The sequence below is a fragment of the Coregonus clupeaformis genome, chromosome 21 (assembly GCF_020615455.1).
Source record: "Coregonus clupeaformis isolate EN_2021a chromosome 21, ASM2061545v1, whole genome shotgun sequence".
NCBI lineage: Eukaryota > Metazoa > Chordata > Actinopteri > Salmoniformes > Salmonidae > Coregonus > Coregonus clupeaformis.
The window spans coordinates 16,850,533-16,870,770 of record NC_059212.1 but is presented as its reverse complement, the minus strand read 5'-3'; the positions used below and the strand labels follow the sequence as shown (position 1 = coordinate 16,870,770).

General features: G+C 42.0%; 1 protein-coding gene across 1 annotated transcript in view; it reads right to left on the bottom strand.

The window, feature by feature from the left end:
- Nucleotides 1-8,809: 8,809 nt before the first annotated feature.
- Nucleotides 8,810-20,238, bottom strand: part of cdh12a (cadherin 12, type 2a (N-cadherin 2)) — a 38,223-nt gene continuing 26,794 nt past the window's right edge. Inside the window, exons 8-12 of the mRNA XM_041842117.2 lie at nucleotides 18,648-18,784; nucleotides 14,083-14,204; nucleotides 13,616-13,730; nucleotides 10,368-10,619; nucleotides 8,810-9,529 (exon numbers count right to left, since the gene is read on the bottom strand). Of these exons, the coding sequence (XP_041698051.2) occupies nucleotides 9,003-9,529; nucleotides 10,368-10,619; nucleotides 13,616-13,730; nucleotides 14,083-14,204; nucleotides 18,648-18,784 (1,153 nt within the window). The 3' untranslated portion in view covers nucleotides 8,810-9,002. The remainder of the gene's footprint in view (nucleotides 9,530-10,367; nucleotides 10,620-13,615; nucleotides 13,731-14,082; nucleotides 14,205-18,647; nucleotides 18,785-20,238) is intronic.

Genomic DNA, 20,238 nt, shown 5'->3' with positions numbered 1-20,238 from the left:
ACATGGGGACAAAGATCGTACTTTTTGGAGAAATGTCCTCTGGTCTGATGAAACAAAAATAGAACAGTTTGGCCATAATGACCATTGTTATGTTTGGGGGAAAAGGGGGTGGCTTGCAAGCCGAAGAACACCATCCCAACCGTGAAGCACGGGGGTGGTAGCATCATGCTGTGGGGGTGCTTTGCTGCAGGAGGGACTGGTGCACTTCACAAAAGAGATGGCATCATGAGGAAGGAAAGTTATGTGGATATATTGAAGCAACATCTAAAGACATCAGTCAGGAAGTTAAAGCTTGGTCGCAAATGGGTCTTCCAAATGGACAATGACCCCAAGCATACTTCCAAAGTTGTGGCAAAATGGCTTAAGCACAACAACGTCAAGGTATTGGAGTGGCCATCACTAGGCCCTGACCTCAATCATATAGAATTGTGGCAGAACTGAAAAAGCATATACGAGCAAGGAGGCCTACAAACCTGACTCAGTTACACCAGCTCTGTCAGGAGGAATGGGCCAAAATTCACCCAACTTATTGTGGGAAGCTTGTGGAAGGCTACCCGAAACGTTTGACCCAAGTTAAACAATTTAAAGGCAATGCTACCAAATGCTAATTGAGTGTATGTAAACTTCTGACCCACTGGGAATGTGATGAAAGAAATAAAAGCTGAAATAAATAATTCTCTCTACTATTATTCTGACATTTCACACTCTTAAAATAAAGTTGTGATCCTAACTGACCTAAGACAGGGAATGTTTACTAGGATTAAATGTCAGGAATTGTGAAAAACAGAGTTAAAATTTATTTGGCTAAGGTGTATGTAAACTTCCGACTTCAACTGTATCCCAGTCCGCTTGATCAAAACAATTTTGAAGCGCGGATTCCGATTGGTCAGACCAGCGTTGAATAGTCCTTAGCACTGGTATTTCCTGTTTGGGTTTCTGCCTATTGGAAGGGAGGAGTAAAATGGAGTCGTGGTCAGATTTGCCGAAAGTAGGGCGGGGGAGGGCCTTATAACCATCCCGGAAGTTCGAGTAGCAATGGTCATGGATTTTTGCTGCGCGAGTACAACAGTCGATATGTTGATAGAACTTCGGCAGCCTAGTCCTCAAATTTGCTTTGTTAAAATCCCCGGCTACAATAAATGCAGCCTCAGGATATGTGGTTTCCAGTTTGCATAAAGTCCAGTGAAGTTCTTTGAAGGCCGTCGTGGTATCGACTTGAGGGGGGATATACATGGCCGTGACTATAACCGAAGAAAATTTTCTTCGGAGATAATACGGTCGGCATTTGATTGTGAGATATTCTAGGTCGGGTGAACAAAATTCCTGTATGTTACTACAATTACACCATGAGTCGTTAATCATGAAACACACACATCCACCCTTCTGCTTCCCGGAGAGATATTTGTTCCTGTCTGCGCGATGAACTGTGAACCTCTCTGGCTGGACCGATTTCGACAGAATATCCCAAGAGAGCCATGTTTCCATGAAACAAAGTATGTCACAGGCCTTGATGTCTCTCTGGAAAGAAATCCTTGCCCGGAGTTCGTCAATCTTGTTAACCAAAGACTGAACATTAGTGAGTAGTATACTTGGAAGCGGTGGGTGGTGTGCGCGCCTCCTAAGTCGAACCAGCAGGCCGCTCCGAGTGCCTCTCCTCCGCCGGCGATGTTTTGGGTCAGCCGCTGGAATCAGTTCAGTTGCCCTGGGGAGAGCAAACAAAGGATCTGCTTCGGGAAAGTCGTATTCCTGGTCGTAATGCTGGTGAGTTACCGCCACTCTGATATCCAATAGTTTTCCCCGGCTGTATGTAACTATCTAATACAGTATAGTTACAAGATTTGACCTGAATGTAATCATACTTCAAATCTCTGAAAATAACCTTCAGTTTATAAATCCAATTCATCAAATTGGAGTATCTTAAAGAATGCTTTAGATGTAAAGTCATATGCTAGAGACAGGGAAAACAGATAGGTTCTTCTAGGAATTATCATGAAGGAGTACTGAAGGGTTCTTCATTTTATAATGGAATAGCATTAACAATTTAAAATACTTACAGCACGAAGATATTACGCAACTGTTCATATAAGGCCACAGTATTTTAAGATATTTTATCAGACAGTGAATCATCCATGTGAAAATTAAAGTCGCACTCCAGTCTCCTTTTCACCTCATTTATCACCTGATTTACTTAACAAAAGGCACATCTCAATAAGTGGTCCAGTGGGGGGGGTGGGCCTTTTGTTCTCTATTGCTCCTCTTTTGTTCCTGCAAGCAAGGGGGAAGGCCGATGACATCAGAGGGCACCATAAGGCCTACTCCTTAATTCGGCCTACTCCTTGAAGTTTGCAGTCTATTTTGCGCCAAACATATTGTTGTTCCCCTTAAGTGTGTGTATATTACTGTATTTATACATGGGATATTGTTTTTCAACAGGAAAAGTACAAAAATAGCTGGAGTGCGTCTTTAAAGGGAAATATAAAAATATAAAAAACTTCATATTGATCATCTCCAGCACCGCTTCAACATCAACATACGTGAAAATTGCGTGTTTCTATGTTTTGTACTAAGAAAGATAGAGGTGTATCCAATTACATCATTAACCAATTAGCAGGCAATTAGTAGGTAATTAGTAGGCAATGCCTACTCATAATTGGTTAAAATCACACAATGCACACCGATGATGTCATTGAAAACACTTATCTTCCTCTATCTTTTTTACTACAAAACATGTTCACATATGTTGTTGTTGGGGTGGTGCTGGAGATAATGAGTATGAAGTTTAAGAATTTTGACATTTCCCTTTAAAGCTGCAATATTTAACTTTTTGGGCGACCTGACGAAATTCACACAGAAATGTGAGTTATATATCTGTCATTCTCATTGAAAGCAAATCTAAGAAACGGTACATCTGTTCTATGTGCGCTGGTTCTATCCTTCCCGTTCGTAAGTTTAATTTTTGCGTCTTTTACTTTCTGTTTTGTGCACCAACTTCAAAGAGCTGAAAATACAATATTTATGGTTATGGAAAATATATTTCACAGCAGTTTAGATGGTAAAATGATTCTCTACACTATAGTTGCTTGTTTTGTCATATAAACTGAAATTAGGCGAACTATTAGAATTTTCTCCCTCACTCACCTGTTCATCTCCTCATTTGAATTCCATGCTGACACTGTCACTTGTCCACTCAAGCTTAACATTGTTGTCATCTATCGCCCACCAGGTGCCCTTAGAGAGTTCCTCAATGAGCTTGACACCTTGATAAGCTCATTTCCTGATGATGGCTCACAGCTCATTGTACTGTACGACTTCAACCTCCCGATGTCTGCCTTCAATTCATTTCTTTCCACCTCTTCCTTTCCCCTCCTTGCCTCTTTTGACCTCACCCCTTTCCAGGCAGGCAATACGCAGGCAATACGCTTAACCTAATCTGCAACCCCCCCTTCAGGTCTTTGATCACTACTTTGTTTTCGTTTCTGTCTCCCTCTCCTCCAACCCTAGAGACTCAGCCCCTACCCAGATTGTCATGCGCCATGGCAATCTTTGCTCTCTCTCTCCCACTACTTTCTCCTCTTATATCCTATAATCTCTCCGTTCTGCTAAATCTTTCTCCCTCCTGTCTCCTGATTCTGCCTCTTCGACACTACTCTCCTCCCTTTCCTCATCCTATGACTCGCTCTGTCCCCTTTCCTCCCAGCCGGCTCAGCCTACCCATCTTGCTCCGTCTCAGAGTGACTCATTGCGAGTTTACAGAACTGGGCTGCGGGCAGCTGAGCAAAAACAGAGGAAAACTAAACTTCCAGAGGACCTATCATCCTTTCACTCCCTCCTCTCTAACTTCACTTCCTCTGTATCTGCAGCTAAAGCCACTTTCTATTAAAATGTTAAGCTTGTGCCTCTAACCCTAGGAAACTATTTTCCACCTTCTACTCCCTCCTTAATCCTCCACTCCCTCCCTCCTCCCTCTCTGCAGACGACTTTGCCAACTGCTTTGAAAAGAAGGTTGACGACATCCGCCCCTCATTCACTCAGCCTATTGAGTCCATTGGTCCTACTCACACAGAATTACCTTACGCATTGACCCCTTTCTCCCCTCTCTCTCCAGATGAAATCCTGTGATTAGTGAGGTCCGACCCTGCGACAACCTGAAAGCTCGACCCCACCCCCTCCTCCCTTCTCCAGACCATCTCTGGATACCTTCTCCCAATCATCATATCCCTCATCAACTCATCCCTGACAACTGTCTGCTTCCCCTCTGACTTCAAAATGGCCGGAGTCGCTCGCTCCGCTCCACAAGAAACCAACACTCGACTCCTCTGACGTCAAAAACTACAGACTGGTATCCTTCTTTCTTTTCTTTCCAAAACACTTGAGCATGCTGTCTCTGACCAACTCTCTTGCTATCTCTCATAACGATCTTCTTGACCCTAACCAGTCAGGCTTCAAGACATGTCACTCAACCGAGACTGCTCTCCTTTGTGTTATGGAGGCTCTCCACACTGCCAAAGCTGATACTCTCTCCTCTGTTCTCCTCCTCCTAGATCTATCTGCTGCCTTCGACACCATGAACCATCAGATCCTGCTCTCCACCCTCTCAAGGTTGGAGGTCTCAGGCTCTGCACACTCTTGGATTGCATCCTACCTGGCAGGCCACTCCTACCAGGTGACATGGAGAGGATCTGTGTCTGCACCACGTACTCCATGTAGCCATGGCTGTATGTAGTACTGTGCGCCTCCCATAGTTTGTTCTTGACTTGGGGACTGTGAAGAGACCATTGGTGGCATGTCTTGTGGGGTATGCATGGGTGTCCGAGCTGTGTGCTAGTAGTTTAAACAGACACCTCAGTGCATTCAGCATGTCAACACTTCTTACAAAAACAAGTAGTGACGAAGTCAATCTATCCTCCACTTTGAGCCATGAGAGATTTACATTTTACATTTGAGTCATTTAGCAGACGCTCTTATCCAGAGCGACTTACAGTTAGTGAGTGCATACATTTTCATACTGGCCCCCTGTGGGAAACGAACCCACAACCCTGGCGTTGCAAGCGCCATGCTCTACCAACTGAGCTACAGGGGATTTACATGCATATTATTAATGTTAGCTCTCTGTTTACATTTAAGGGCCAGCCGTGCTGCCCTGTTCTGAGTCAATTGTAATTTTCCGAGCTCCCTCTTTGTGGCACCTGACCACCTGACTGAAAAGTAGTCCAGGTGCGACAAAACTAGAGCCTGTAGGACCTACCTTGTTGATAGTGTTGTTAAAAAGGCAGAGCAGCGCTTTATTATAGACAGACTTCTCCCCATCTTCGCTACATGACAGTCACCTCAACTTGCTCAATTTCCACATTATTCATTACAATATTTAGTTGAGGTTTATGGTTTAGTAAATGATTTGTTCCAAATACAATGCTTTTAGTTTTTGAAATATTTAGGATTAAACTTATTCCTTGCCACCCATTCTGAAACTGCAGCTCTTTGTTAAGTGTTGCAGTGATTTCACTCGCTGTAGTAGCTGACATGTATAGTGTTGAGTCATCTGCATACATGGCCAAATTGGCTTTACTCAAGGCCAGTGGCATGCAATTAGTAAAGATTGAAAAAAGTAAGGGGCCTAGACAGCTGCCCTGGGGAATTCCTGATTCTACCTGGATTATGTTGGAGAGGCTTCCGTTAAAGAACAACCTCTGTGTTATTTTAGACAGGTAACTCTTTATCCACAATATAGCAGGGGGTGTAAAGCCATAACGCATACGTTTTTCCATCAGCAGACTATGATCGATAAAGTCAAAAGCCGCACTGAAGTCTAACGAAACAGCTCCCACAATCTTTTTATCATCAATTTCTCTCAGCCAATCCTCAGTCATTTGTGTAAGTGCTGTGCTTGTTGAATGTCCTTCCCTATAAGCATGCTGAAAGTCTGTTGTCAATTTGTTTACTGTAAAATAGCATTGTATCTGGTCAAACACAATTTTCTCCAAAAGTTTACTAAGGGTTGGTAACAGGCTGATTGGTCAGCTATTTGAGCCAGTAAATGGGGCTTTACTATTCTTGGGTAGCGGAATGACTTTTGCTTCCCTCCAGGCCTGAGGGCACACACTTTCTAGTAGGCTTAGATTGAAGATATGGCAAAAAGGAGTGGCAATATCGTCCGCTATTATCCTCAGTAATTATCCATCCAAGTTGTCAGACCCCGGTGGCTTGTCGTTGTTGATAGACAACAATATATTTTTCACTGCTTCCAAACTCATTTTACGGAATTCAAAATTACAATGCTTGTCTTTCATAATTTGATCAGTTATACTTGGATGTGTAGTGTCAGCGTTTGTTGCTGGCATGTCATGCCTAAGTTTGCTAATCTTGCCAATGAAAAAAACATTAAAGTAGTTATAATATAATATAATATGCCATTTATCCAAAGCGACTTACAGTCATGTGTGCATACATTTTTGTGTATGGGTGGTCCCGGGGATCGAACCCACTACCTTGGTTGGCAATATCAGTGGGTTTTGTGATGAATGAGCCATCTGTTTCAATGAATGATGGAGCTCAGTTGAACCCATGATTGACCAAGCTCTTTTGGAACCTCAATCTGCCATCATTGCTTTGCAGAAATCCTTTGTTGAACTGAAATTGGTACTTAATGCAAGTAAAACCAAGTATATGTTATTCTCCATCTCACATAAAAATATATCTGATGATTTATGTATGTACATTGGATGGTGCCCTTATTGATCGTGTCCCCGCTTATAAATATCTGCGTATCTGGATTGACGAATGGCTATCTTTGAAAAAGCATGTTGATTAGTTAGATAAGAAATTAAGAATTACAATTAATTATATAGGAATAGGTAAATCCTTTCATTAAATAGCAGAAAACAACTCATTCAGTCAACATTCATACTATGGGGATATTGTCTATATGAATGCAGCTGCCACTGTATTGAACCCATTGGACACAGTTTATCATAGGACACTACAATTATTACAGGTGATAGGATCAGTACACATCACTGCATTCTGTATTAGAAAGTAGGCTGACCCTCTCTGAAGTCTCGTAGATCGATGCGTTGCACTGTTTTTGTTTATGAAGCCCTCCTGCATAAACTTCCGCCGTACCTTACTTCATTTTTAACTTACAGACGTACGAGATACCAGACTCAGTCTCAGGGATGGCTAACTCTGGAGATCCCTTTGAACTCCACTGAGTTAATCTGCTTTTAGTTTCTTTACACCATATTTACAGAATAATCTCCAATGCTCTCTAAAATTGGATGAATTGGTGCCTCTAGGGCAATTCAAAAGGCTTATTGACCATTTACTGAAAGATGTGTTTGTTTTCTATGATTGTGTTTTGCTTTCCGTGTATTGATGTGAATATTGATGTGTATAATGATGTGTATAATGGTGTGCATAATGTATATTGATGTGTATTGATGTGATGCAGGGCTCATCTGTGAAAGAGACCTTGTACTCAGCAGACTCCCTGTCAAAATTAAGGTTAAATAAAAGGAATTCCTCAGAATATGCCATTTCAACTGCCTAAATAAAACAATTCTAGAGCTCTGCTGGTGGCATAGTGTTGGGGAAAAGGGAATAAATAAAAAAATCCACTATTAATATGTCTTTGCACTGAATTAGATTGGCCAATTTAGGCCCCAGCATGTGAGCAAGGAACATGATACTATGCAGTGGGATACCGGCAGCTTAGCAGCCTGATGATGATGTCTTCATCCATGTTCTCACTTCCAGAGGTGCTTCTGGCCTGGGGGCTGTGGGTTACTGCTGTTGATGTGAATAACAAAATAATGATTTAGTATGATGACATGTTTATTAGGGTCAACATGTAATGTTGTTCTCTGGGAGTAGAATAACGCTGTGTGTGGATATTTAATTTGTTTTTAGCCACACACTTAAAAATTATTAATGTTGCTTTTACCTGCACAATAAAAATGTAATTATATATTTCTTCGTCACCTTCAAGGTACGACTTTAGGTTAATCATCTATTTGCTTCCTTCGACAAATGAAACACATGCAAATGCTCGTGAGAAGAAAAAATAACTGTTCATCACTTGCCTACTCAAGGAGTGTGTGTTAATGTATTATAACAACATACAGTATATGAAACAAAACTCAAAAGGATACAATGTTCTATGTTAATGTCTGCTTTCAGGTAGATCAACATACATTGAAAAGGTTATGTGGATAAACATAAATTAACAAATCAAATAATGCACTGAAACTGTCTGATCCTACCCTGCTTACATTTCTGTAAAGTCAAACCATTTGGAGTATGGTGAACTAGAAAGCTCATAATTTTCAAGATAATTGTCTTATCCTTACAGTCTTTAGCATAATTAATGCGAGAATCGCTTTACAATAAAATATTCCACTGCAGTTGACATTTGAAAATCACTTGACATTTAATTTGACAAGAATAAAAGAGGATGAAAGCTTGTAGCTCCTCGGAGATGAACTAGACAAACAAGAGCATTGGTTGGGTCTTGTTTTCGACAGAAACAATTTGCCTATTGTGATTAGCACCACCTTCAATTCTAGCTGGGTCATCAGAATCCATGGAGAAGGGTTTAAGTAAAGATTATTGTACAGTACTGTAGTTAACAACTGCATGCTTTTGAAGGGCTATAAGGATTATTGTCTAAAGGCCCAGTTTAGCTGAAGTGGGTGAGTGTATCTGGCCTATGTGAGCATGGATGAGGGGTCTCTTTTCAATAGATTATTACATTCTTACAATAAAGACATTTTGTAGATTCTGTAGTTCGATAAAAACAGAGCAGTTCCCGAGGCACTTTGATAGCTTGTCAAGTTTATTTTAATAAAAAAACCAACAACAATAACAACCACCATAAAACTATGATAAAAACGGAAGTGAAAGGCTTGTATTTTATTCCCATTGTCTTAAAAAAATAAACAATAAAAGTAAAATAACTTTTGCAAATCAAGTAGTATTTTCTGTCATTCCTGTCTTTACAAGTACTCTCAGCTCTCCTCCACTTCCACAGTGGGAGGATCTGCTTTGTCTTTGTCTAATATCCCCGCCAGAGTTTTGAAGGATGGTCCCCACTCGCTGAGGTATCTGAAGTCCTCACGGCCGTCCGCCGTCCACGACTCGATGGAGCTCAGCGACTCTGCCACTGACCCATCCCCCTCGTAGGCGTATGTAGCCAGGGAGTCATATGGCGGAGAAGAGAAACCCAGGTGGTTCTCCTGGAGACACTGGTGAATATAGTCCCTGATGATGTCAGTGCTGCCCTCTGTGGTGGGGGTTGACCCATTGATCTCAGTTTGAGCGGTGACATCTGACCATGACCCTGTGCCCTGGCGGAGCATGTGCTCCTTGATGGCCTTGGTGTTCCTCAGTGTGCCCATGTCGAAGGCGTGGGTGTCCTCCTCGCCGCCCCCCTCAACGTCATAGTGGATCACGTTGTCCCGCATGTCCTCCTTGGATGACATCAATGTCTCCCTTTTCTTCTGCCGTCTCAGGCCCACGTAGAGCACCACAATCACTACAATACAAAAGAAATAAGCGCACCACGATCACTACAATACAAAAGAAACAAGCGCACCCACCGTTTTATCGTCTCCATACATAGATGTACTGCAGTTAAAATATACAGTGACGTGCATTTGAAGAGCTTTTCACAGTACTGTAGGAGGCAATGGGAAGAGAGACAGTGGGATGTCATGTGTGAGGAGCCATTAGTTAATTTCCTCTTTTCTTCAGACGTTCTTTTTTTTCAGCAGGAGAACTTAAAGGAATCACAGCCTGAGGCCAGCCGTGATCCATTTCTGACATGCCATCTGTCACCATTATACTGAGGCAGTAGTCAGACAGGATGAAAGGCTGTTTCACAATGCTTTCATCTCTACCTCTCCCTCCCTCCCTCTCTCTTCCTCCCTCCCAGTGGCAGACAGTAGAGAGTACAATACAGCAGCCTACTCCACACTACCGTAGTGCTCACTGTGTTATGTTATTCAACAGCAAGAGATTATACTTTAGTAGGAAAAAGTAGGGGGGAATGGCTGGACCAAGATAAGTGAGCTAAATCGACCTACAAGTATGATTATGGGATTGTTTCAAGGGCCATTTTTGAAATTGTGACGTCAATTGAATGATATTACTGTACGTTAGGACTTCAGCTCCCCCTAGTGTAAAATTATACACATTAACATTATGATAACGTGCATTTACAGTCTATAGCAGGAAATGAACACTTGGGGGAAGCCATTACTACCATTATTACCATTTATCATTGTCAAGGTGGGTGTCAAATGGAAATAATATACAAGTTCAGAAATACTGCGTTTCTACACTAGAATCTCTGACTGACAGACATGACTTACCCAGGAGTATGACCATGCACAGTAAAATGGCCATCACTGCCCCGGTGCTGAGGCCCACTGGTAGGAAGACTGCCTCTGCCGTGCAGGACAGGAGGGACCCGTCGGTCTCACAGGCACACACCCGGACAGTGAGGGTGCCGGTGCTGCTCTGGGCTGGGTACCCACTATCCTCCACCACCACAGGCACCACATAGAACTCCTGGACCCGCCTCTGGAACCCCACACGCTTAGTTACTATCCCTGCTGTGTTGTCTGGAAACCAAATGACACGATCATTAACCTATATGTCTTAAATAAATCAATCAATCAATCAATCAATCAATCAATTAAGTCTGGAACACTATACGTCTGGTCTCTATCCCCGCAGAGTCTAAAAGCCAAATGGGAGCCCATCAAAGCGTGTTCACCCTGATGCAACGGAGAGTACATACCTGCATTTACTTACATAGTTACATTTACATTTTAGTCATTTAGCAGATGCTCTTATCCAAAGCGACTTACAGTTAGTGCATTCATCTTAAGATAGCTAGGTGAGACAACCACATATCACAGTTGTAGTAAGTACATTTTTCAGCAAAGTCAGTGCTAGCAGGAAAAAACAAGTGCACATGTTTTGTTTTCAGAAGATGGGCAGGGACTGTCCTAGCATCAGAGGGAAGCTACAGTGGCTTGCGAAATATTCACCCCCCTTGGCATTTTTCCTATTTTGTTGCCTTACAACCTGGAATTAAAATTACTTTATATATTACTTTGTATCATTTGATTTACACAACATGCCTACCACTTTGAAGATGCAAAATATGTTTTATTGTGAAACAAACAAGAAATAAGACAAAAAAACTGAACATTTTAGCGTGTATAACTATTCACCCCCCCAAAGTCAATACTTTGTAGAGCCACCTTTTGCAGCAATTACAGCTGCAAGTCTCTTGGGGTATGTCTCTATAAGCTTGGCACATCTAGCCACTGGGATTTTTGCCCATTCTTCAAGGTAAAACTGCTCCAGCTCATTCAAGATGGATGGGTTCCACTGGTGTACAGCAATCCTTAAGTCATACCACATATTCTCAATTGGATTGAGGTCTGGGCTTTGACTAGGCCATTCCAAGACATTTAAATGTTTCCCCTTAAACCACTCGAGTGTTGCTTTAGCAGTATGCTTAGGGTCATTGTCCTGCTGGAAGGTGAACCTCCGTCCCAGTCTCAAATCTCTGGAAGACTGAAACAGGTTTCCCTCAAGAATTTCACTGTATTTAGCGCCATCCATCATTCCTTCAATTCTGACCAGTTTCCAAGTCCCTGCCGATGAAAAACATCCCCACAGCATGATGCTGCCACCACCATGCTTCACTGTTCTCGGGGTGATGAGAGGTGTTGGGTTTGCGCCAGACATAGCGTTTTCCTTGATGGCCAAAAAGCTCAACTTTTGTCTCATCTGACCAGAGTACCTTCTTCCATATGTTTGGGGAGTCTCCCACATGCCTTTTGGTGAACACCAAACGTGTTTCCTTATTTTTTTTAATTTAAGCAATGGCTTTTTTTTTGTTGAATTCTTTGAAACAAGTTATTTTTTTCATTTCACTTCACCAATTTTGACTATTTTGTTTATGTCCATTACATGAAATCCAAATAAAAATCCATTTAAATTACAGGGTTAATGCAATAAAATAGGAAAAATGCCAATGGGGATGAATACTTTTGCAAGGCACTGTAGTTCCACCTTTTGGGTGCCAGGACAGAGAAGAGCTTTAACTGGGCTGAGCAGGAGCTGACCTCCTGTAGGGGTGGGACGGCCAAGAGAACAGAGGTGTCAGAATAGAGTGCTTGGGTGGGGTGTAGGGTTTGAACATAGCCTAAAGGTAGGGAGGGGCAGTTCCCCTTGCTGCTCACTATGCAAGAGTCATGGTCTTCTAGTGGATGCAAGCTTTGACTGGATGCCAATGGAGCGTACGGAGGAGTGGGGTGACATGGGAGAACATGGGAAGGTTGAACATCAGACGGGCTGCGGCGTTCTGGATAAGTTGCAGGAGTTTGATGGCACAAGCGGGGAGCCCAGCCAACAGAGTGTTGCAGTAGTACAGACGGGATGTGACGAGTGCCTGGATTAGGACCTGCGCCACTTCCTGTGTGAGGAAAGGTCGTACTCTACGGATGTTGTAGAGCATGAACCTGCAGTTCTTACTTAATCTTCTTCGTTTAGGGAGAAATATAGGGCCCATACTAAAGATTTCCATCGCTGCCGGTCTTGTATCTAGAATGTCACTTTTACAGCTTTTGCTGTTCGCCAAGTGCCTTATTTGAAATAAGGTGAAGGCGAGTACTTAGAATGTACAAAAAAACTAAACAAAAAAGGGCCAGCAGAACAATGCACGGCTCTGAGAAACAAACACAGGCCTGGTGTTTTTACAGAGACGACGTGTCGAGATGTGCCTTGCCTCCTCTCCAGCACCAGGATAGTGGTGGTGAACTGACTCTGTCACACAGCATTACCTCTGCCTGGCTGGACAATGATCTCATTTGACAAGGTAGGAGCCATTATAGCACACCTTGTGCCTGTTTGCTGTGATGGCCATGAGCGCTGCTGTCTCTCTGAATCAGCCCTAATATTTATGTGTTACTGTGTTAGAAAAATACTAACTGAGGATGGTGAGGTGGTAAGGCTGTATGGGTTTGCTCAATGTAAACAATTTCACCCTGGCGTCCCCTGGGTTGTGACAAAAAACTCTAAACGTATTCTATACCAATTGTTAGTGGATATTGTAGGGAGCTAGTATCAAGAAAACAGATTTGAAGCGAGTCACTGGCACGGCATCATAATAGATAGTCTGTATATACTTTCAATAGACTTTATACAAAGATCCTTACTGAACGTGCCACAACTGTTTAATTATCCCTCTCTCGCCTCTCTCTTCCTCTCTCTCTTTCCCTCCTTCACCTTCTCTCACTCCATCTCTCTCTCTATCCCCTCCTCCACCTTCACTCCATCTCTCTCTCTATCCCCTCCTTCACCTTCTCTCCATCTCTCTCTATCTCCTCTTTCACCTTCTCTCCATCTCCCACTCCATCTCTCTCTATCCCCTCCTTCACTTTCTATACATCTCTCACTCCATCTCTCTCTATATTCCCTCCTTCACCTTCTCTCCATCTCTCACTCCATCTCTCTCTCTATCCCCTCCTTCACCTTCTCTCCATCTCTTCCTCTCTTGTATCCCTTCCATTATTTCTCTGAAAAAAATAATGTGGCTTACTTCCAAAGTCTCGCACAGTGAAATTTCGGTTTCTGATTTCCCTGGGGGACTTGAAGAAGAACTTCTGTCCAACAGCGGGAAGATCCTTGTCCATAGCACTGATGGTCTGAATGACCTGGTAAAGCACAAAGAGCTTTAAACTACAATATATGCACAGAAGCAAGTGGAGAGACAATTATCACAATTATTATATTTATCTTTCATTCTCTCTCTCGCACGCTCGCACGCACACACGCACACGCACACGCACACGCACACGCACACGCACACGCACACGCACACGCACACGCACACGCACACGCACACGCACACGCACACACACACACACACACACACACACACACACACACACACACACACACACACACACACACACACACACACACACACACACACACACACACACACACACACACACACACACACACACACACACACACACTTTATCATAGAGGAGCTGTACTTGCCTGGCCTACTTTTGCTTTTTCACAGACAAAAGTGTCAAAGGGAATGGCGAACTCTGGAGGGAACTCGTTGACATCCAGCACATTGATTGTTACTGTGACCTTGTTGGATAGGAGAGGGTTGTCTGCAGAATCAAAGAAAACAGTAATCATACAACACATAATACATCATGCACATAGTGGACCTCAGTGAGCATCACAAAGCCATTTCTCTCATGTCTGAACTGTTTTGTAAAACAAACAGTGTTACGGTGTAATGGGCACGTTTACTGTAGCTTGATAAAATTTGCAACAGTGACACTATCTGTTTACGCTTGAAACTGCAGGCCTCATACAATTAATATGAAATTGACAATGAAATAACATGACAATACTTGAAAATAGAGTCACTGAAAAATAATAACTTGTTTTCATAGAAAAACAAATGGCTGCACAGTCAAATTATAAGAGATTAATGAGGTCCACTATGTGCATGATGTATTATGTGTTGTATGATTACTGTTGATTGTATTGTGTGATTTCGAATAATGCTAATGAATTTGTAAAAATCTATTGAAAAGCTTCCAATTTAATAAACTGCTCTTTCAGAGGAAAAATAGCATTAGTTAATCGTATCTGTTGAGCTGCTTTACTGTAAGTATCAGTCAATTCCACTAGATGGTGTCAAAAGTATGGAACCTTGTGTGTGTATGTAGACTACTGTATGGCCTGCTTTGCGCAAACTCTGTCCCTTATTCACAAAGCGTCTCAGAGAAGTACTGATTGATCTAGGATCAGGGCCACCCTCGTGTTCATTACGATTTAAAAGGCAAAACTGATTCTAGATCAGCACTTCTACTCTGAGACGCTTTGTGAATGTAAGTAACAGCAAACTTTCCAGGACATAGACATGTCTTATATGGGCAGAAAGGTTAAATTATTGTTAATCTAACTGCACTGTCCAATTTACAGTAGCTATTACAATGAAAAAATACCATGCTATTGTTTGAGGAGAGTGCACAACAACAAAAAACGTATCACGGCAACTGGTTTGATACATTCACCTCTGAAGGTAAATAATGTACTTACATTCAGTAATCTTGCTCTGATTTGTCATCCTAAGGGTCCCAGAGATAAAATGTAGCATAGTTTTGTTCAATAAAATCCATTTTTATATTCAAATGTAGGAACTGGGTTCTACAGTTTGCATCCCTGCTGTCTCTGCTCCACACCCACCCCGCCCGGCCATCTAGATGTGTGAAAGTTAGTGTATAAGCTAATGATCCATCAGTGTGTAAACTTACATTTTGTATTACCATATCATTTTTGTATGTTCTCTATAGTTATGTCCTTGAAAATGTATCAATTGACCAATTCGGCACATTTGGGCAGACTTCATACAAAATAGTCCAGTATTGCAATGCTTCACTGGATCAATCTGAAACTTTGCACACACACTGCAATCTAAATTGCGCCTAAACTGCAATATTATATTGTGGCCTTTCTCTTGCATTTCAAAGATGATGGAACAAAAAAACAAAACAAAACACGTTTTTTTGTTTCTATTATCTTTTACCAGATCTAATGTGTTATATTCTCCTACATTAATTTCACATTTCCACAAACTTCAAAGTGTTTCCTTTCAAATGGTATCAAGAATATGCATATCCTTGCTTCAGGTCCTGAGCTACAGGCAGTTAGATTTGGGTGTGTCATTTTAGGCGAAAATTGGAAAAAATGGTCCGATCCTTAAGAGGTTAAAGAAGGATTTTAAGCCTTTCAGACAATTGCGATATGGATTGTGTATGTGTGCCATTGAGAGGGTGAATGGGCAAGACAAAATACACTGCTCAAAAAAATTAAGGGAACACTAAATCAACACATCCTAGATCTGAATGAACGAAATAATCTTATTAAATACTTTTTTCTTTATATAGTTGAATGTGCTGACAACAAAATCACACAAAAATGATCAATGGAAATCAAATTTATCAACCCATGGAGGTCTGGATTTGGAGTCACCCTCAAAATTAAAGTGGAAAACTACACTACAGGCTGATCCAACTTTGATGTAATGTCCTTAAAACAAGTCAAAATGAGGCTCAGTAGTGTGTGTGGCCTCCATGTGCCTGTATGACCTCCCTACAATGCCTGGGCATGCTCCTGATGAGGTGGCGGATGGTCTCCTGAGGGATCTCCTCCCAGACCTGGACTAAAGCATCCGCCAACTCCTGGACAGTCTGTGGTGCAACGTGGTGTTGGTGGATGGAGAGAGACATGATGTCCCAGATGTGCTCAATTGGATTCAGGTCTGGGGAACGGGCGGGCCAGTCCATAGCATCAATGCCTTCCTCTTGCAGGAACTGCTGACACACTCCAGCCACATGAGGTCTAGCATTGTCTTGCATTAGGAGGAACCCAGGGCCAACCGCACCAGCATATGGTCTCACAAGGGGTCTGAGGATCTCATCTCGGTACCTAATGGCAGTCAGGCTACCTCTGGCGAGCACATGGAGGGCTGTGCGGCCCCCCAAAGAAATGCCACCCCACACCATGACTGACCCACCGCCAAACCGTTCATGCTGGAGGATGTTGCAGGCAGCAGAACATTCTCCATGGCGTCTCCAGACTCTGTCACGTCTGTCACGTGCTCAGTGTGAACCTACTTTCATCTGTGAAGAGCACAGGGCGCCAGTGGCAAATTTGCCAATCTTGGTGTTCTCTGGCAAATGCCAAACGTCCTGCATGGTGTTGGGCTGTAAGCACAACCCCCACCTGTGGACGTCGGGCCCTCATACCACCCTCATGGAGTCTGTTTCTGACCGTTTGAGCAGACACATGCACATTTGTGGCCTGCTGGAGGTCATTTTGCAGGGCTCTGGCAGTGCTCCTCCTGCTCCTCCTTGCACAAAGGCGGAGGTAGCAGTCCTGCTGCTGGGTTGTTGCCCTCCCTACGGCCTCCTCCACGTCTCCTGATGTACTGGCCTGTCTCCTGGTAGCACCTCCATGCTCTGGACACTACGCTGACAGACACAGCAAACCTTCTTGCCACAGCTCGCATTGATGTGCCATCCTGGATGAGCTGCACTACCTGAGCCACTTGTGTGGGTTGTAGACTCCGTCTCATGCTACCACTAGAGTGAAAGCACCGCCAGCATTCAAAAGTGACCAAAACATCAGCCAGGAAGCATAGGAACTGAGAAGTGGTCTGTGGTCACCACCTGCAAAACCAGTCCTTTATTGGGGGTGTCTTTCTAATTGCCTATAATTTCCACCTGTTGTCTATTCCATTTGCACAACAGCATGTGAAATGTATTGTCAATCAGTGTTGCTTCCTAAGTGGACAGTTTGATTTCACAGAAGTGTGATTGACTTGGAGTTACATTGTGTTGTTTAAGTGTTCCCTTTATTTTTTTGAGCAGTGTATTTAAGTGCCTTTGAACGGGGTATGGTAGGTAGTAGGTGCCAGGCGCAACAGTTTCCCGTGTGTATCAGGAATGGTCAACCATAGAAACCGTAAAGGCATAGAAACCGTAAATGACTTGGTAACAGGAAATCTTTTGGACATCAGAGCAACCTTGAGGGAATCTTACGTGAGTCAGAAATTATGTTAATATGATAGGGAAGATATACAAAACCTTGCAGAGAGCATATCCAAACAACAATCTCAGAAAAAAATATAAACTATTGGAACCAAGACTTAAAAAGAACTGATGTTGGCACAAGATGGAGGGGAGGTTGGAGCATAACTAACAAAATTACAGTTAACTAAAATGTACGTTTGATCCAGTATAAACTAATGTATAGAATTTACAAGAGACAGAATTTACAAATTCTATAGCACAACGGCAGGGTCATGTCTTAAGTGTAAATCTAAGGACTCAATAATCCATGCTTTCTGGGAATGCTATACAGTCTGGAAGTTGTGGGCAGAGCTAGAAAGTTGGCTGTCAGAAGTATTACAATGTAAACATACTTTCAATCCGTCTGTCTGCATATTCCAAGACATGGCATAAGGGGGTGTAGTGAGATACCCGATGGGTTGGACGATTCTCTTCTCATCACTCATCTTGAAAAAACATATACTAAAAATCTATCAATCCGCCATCATTAACACAATGGAAAAATCGAATAAGTTATTATTTAAATATTGAAAGTGCGTGGGCTACGAACAGAAACAAAATGGTATAGTTTGAGGCCATGTGGGCACTAGAGATGGGGGTGTGTGCTAGTGGGTCTGGACAGGTGTGATGTAGTTGATGTTTGTGTGATGTCGTTTGTGTGTGTGTATGTATTGTATTGTTTATAAAATATAAAATAAAATAAAAATAAAAAGAATGATCCACCACCCAAAGACCATCCAGCCAACTTGACACAACTGTTGAAAGCATTGGAGTCAACATGGGCCAGCATCCCTGTGGAACACCTTCAACACCTTGTAGAGTCCATGCCCTGACGAATTGAGGCTGTTCTGAGGGCAAAATGGGGTGCTATTCAATATTAGGAAGGTATTCCTAATGTTTTATACACTCTGTGTATAATAACACATATTATATACTGTACATATTTACCCTTCGTCCTATACTTACTAACTTTAGTGGCCACAACAGAGATATTGTGCTGCCTATTACTCTCTCTGTCCAACATCTCGTTGGTGGAGATGGTCCCTTCCACAGTATCAATGCCAAAGCAGCTGTCCACAGGCCTCTTCCACTCAATAGAGTATCTACAAAACATGCACAAAAAACATGAATACATGAAAAAAACAACTGAACATATAGAGTATGATTTCTTCAACCTCACACAGCATATTTTAATCAATACTTACAGCTGAACTACTCTTTCCACATCTTAATTTGCATGTACAGTGCCTTCAGAAAGTATTCATGCCCCTTGACTTACTTACAAAATTTATTAAATAATGACAACATGAAAACAATACTTGTGGAAGCACCTTTGGCAACGTTTAAAGCTGTGAGTCTTTCTGGGTAATAATAATATCATTGCTATACAACCATTTCCAGGTCTTGCCATGGATTTTCAGCAGATTTAAGTCAAAACTGTAACTCGGCCACTCAGGAACATTAACTGCCTTCTTGGTAAGCAACTCCAGTGTAGATTTGGCGTTGTGTTTTAGGTTATTGTCCTGCTGAAAGGTGAATTCATCTCCCAGGGTCTGGTGGAAAGCAGACTTAACCATGTCTTCCTCTAGGATTTTGCCTGTGTTTATCTCCATTCCGTTTCTTTTTTATCCTGAAAAACTCCCCAGTCTAAAATGATTACCAGCATACCCATAACATGATACAGTCACCACTATGCTTGAAAATATGGAGAGTGGTACATAACACTTTGTATTCAGGACAAAAAGTTAATTGCTTTGCAAAATATTTTGCAGTATTACTTCAGTGCCTTGTTGTAAACAGTTTTGGAATATTTTTATTCTGTACATGCTTCCTTCTTTTCACTCTGTCAATTAGTTTAGTATTGTGGAGTAGCTATCACAGCCATTAAACTCTTTAATTGTTTTAAAGTGACCATTGGCCTCATGGTGAAATCCATAAACGGTTTCCTTCCTCTCAACTAAGTTAGGAAGGACGCCTTTATCTTTGTACTGACTGGGTGTATTGATACGCCATCCGAAGTGTAATTAATAACTTCACCATTCTCAAAGGGATATTCAATGTCAGCTTTTTTTTTCATCTACCAATAGGTGCCCTTCCTTGCGAGGCATTGGAAAACCTCCCTGGTCTTTGTGGTTAAATATGTGTTTGAAATTCACTGCTCGACTGAGGGACCTTGCAGATAATTGTATGTGTGGGGTACAGAGATGGGGTAGTCTTTCAAAAATCATGTTAAACACTATTATTGCACATAGAGTGACTTGTTAAACACATTTTTACTCCTACATTTATTTAGGCTTTCCATAACAAACTTACTGACTTACTGACTGAAGACATTTCAGCTTTTCATTTTTTATTAATTTGTAAACATTTTGAAAAGAACATATTTCAACTTTGACATTATGGGGTATTGTGTGTAGGGCAGTGACCCAAAAAATCTCAATTTAATAAATTTAAAAATCAGGCTGTAACACAACAAAATGTGGAAAAAGTCAAGGGGTGTGAATACTTTCTGAAGGCACTGTAATAGAAAATCTGAATGTAATAGGTCTATAGAGAT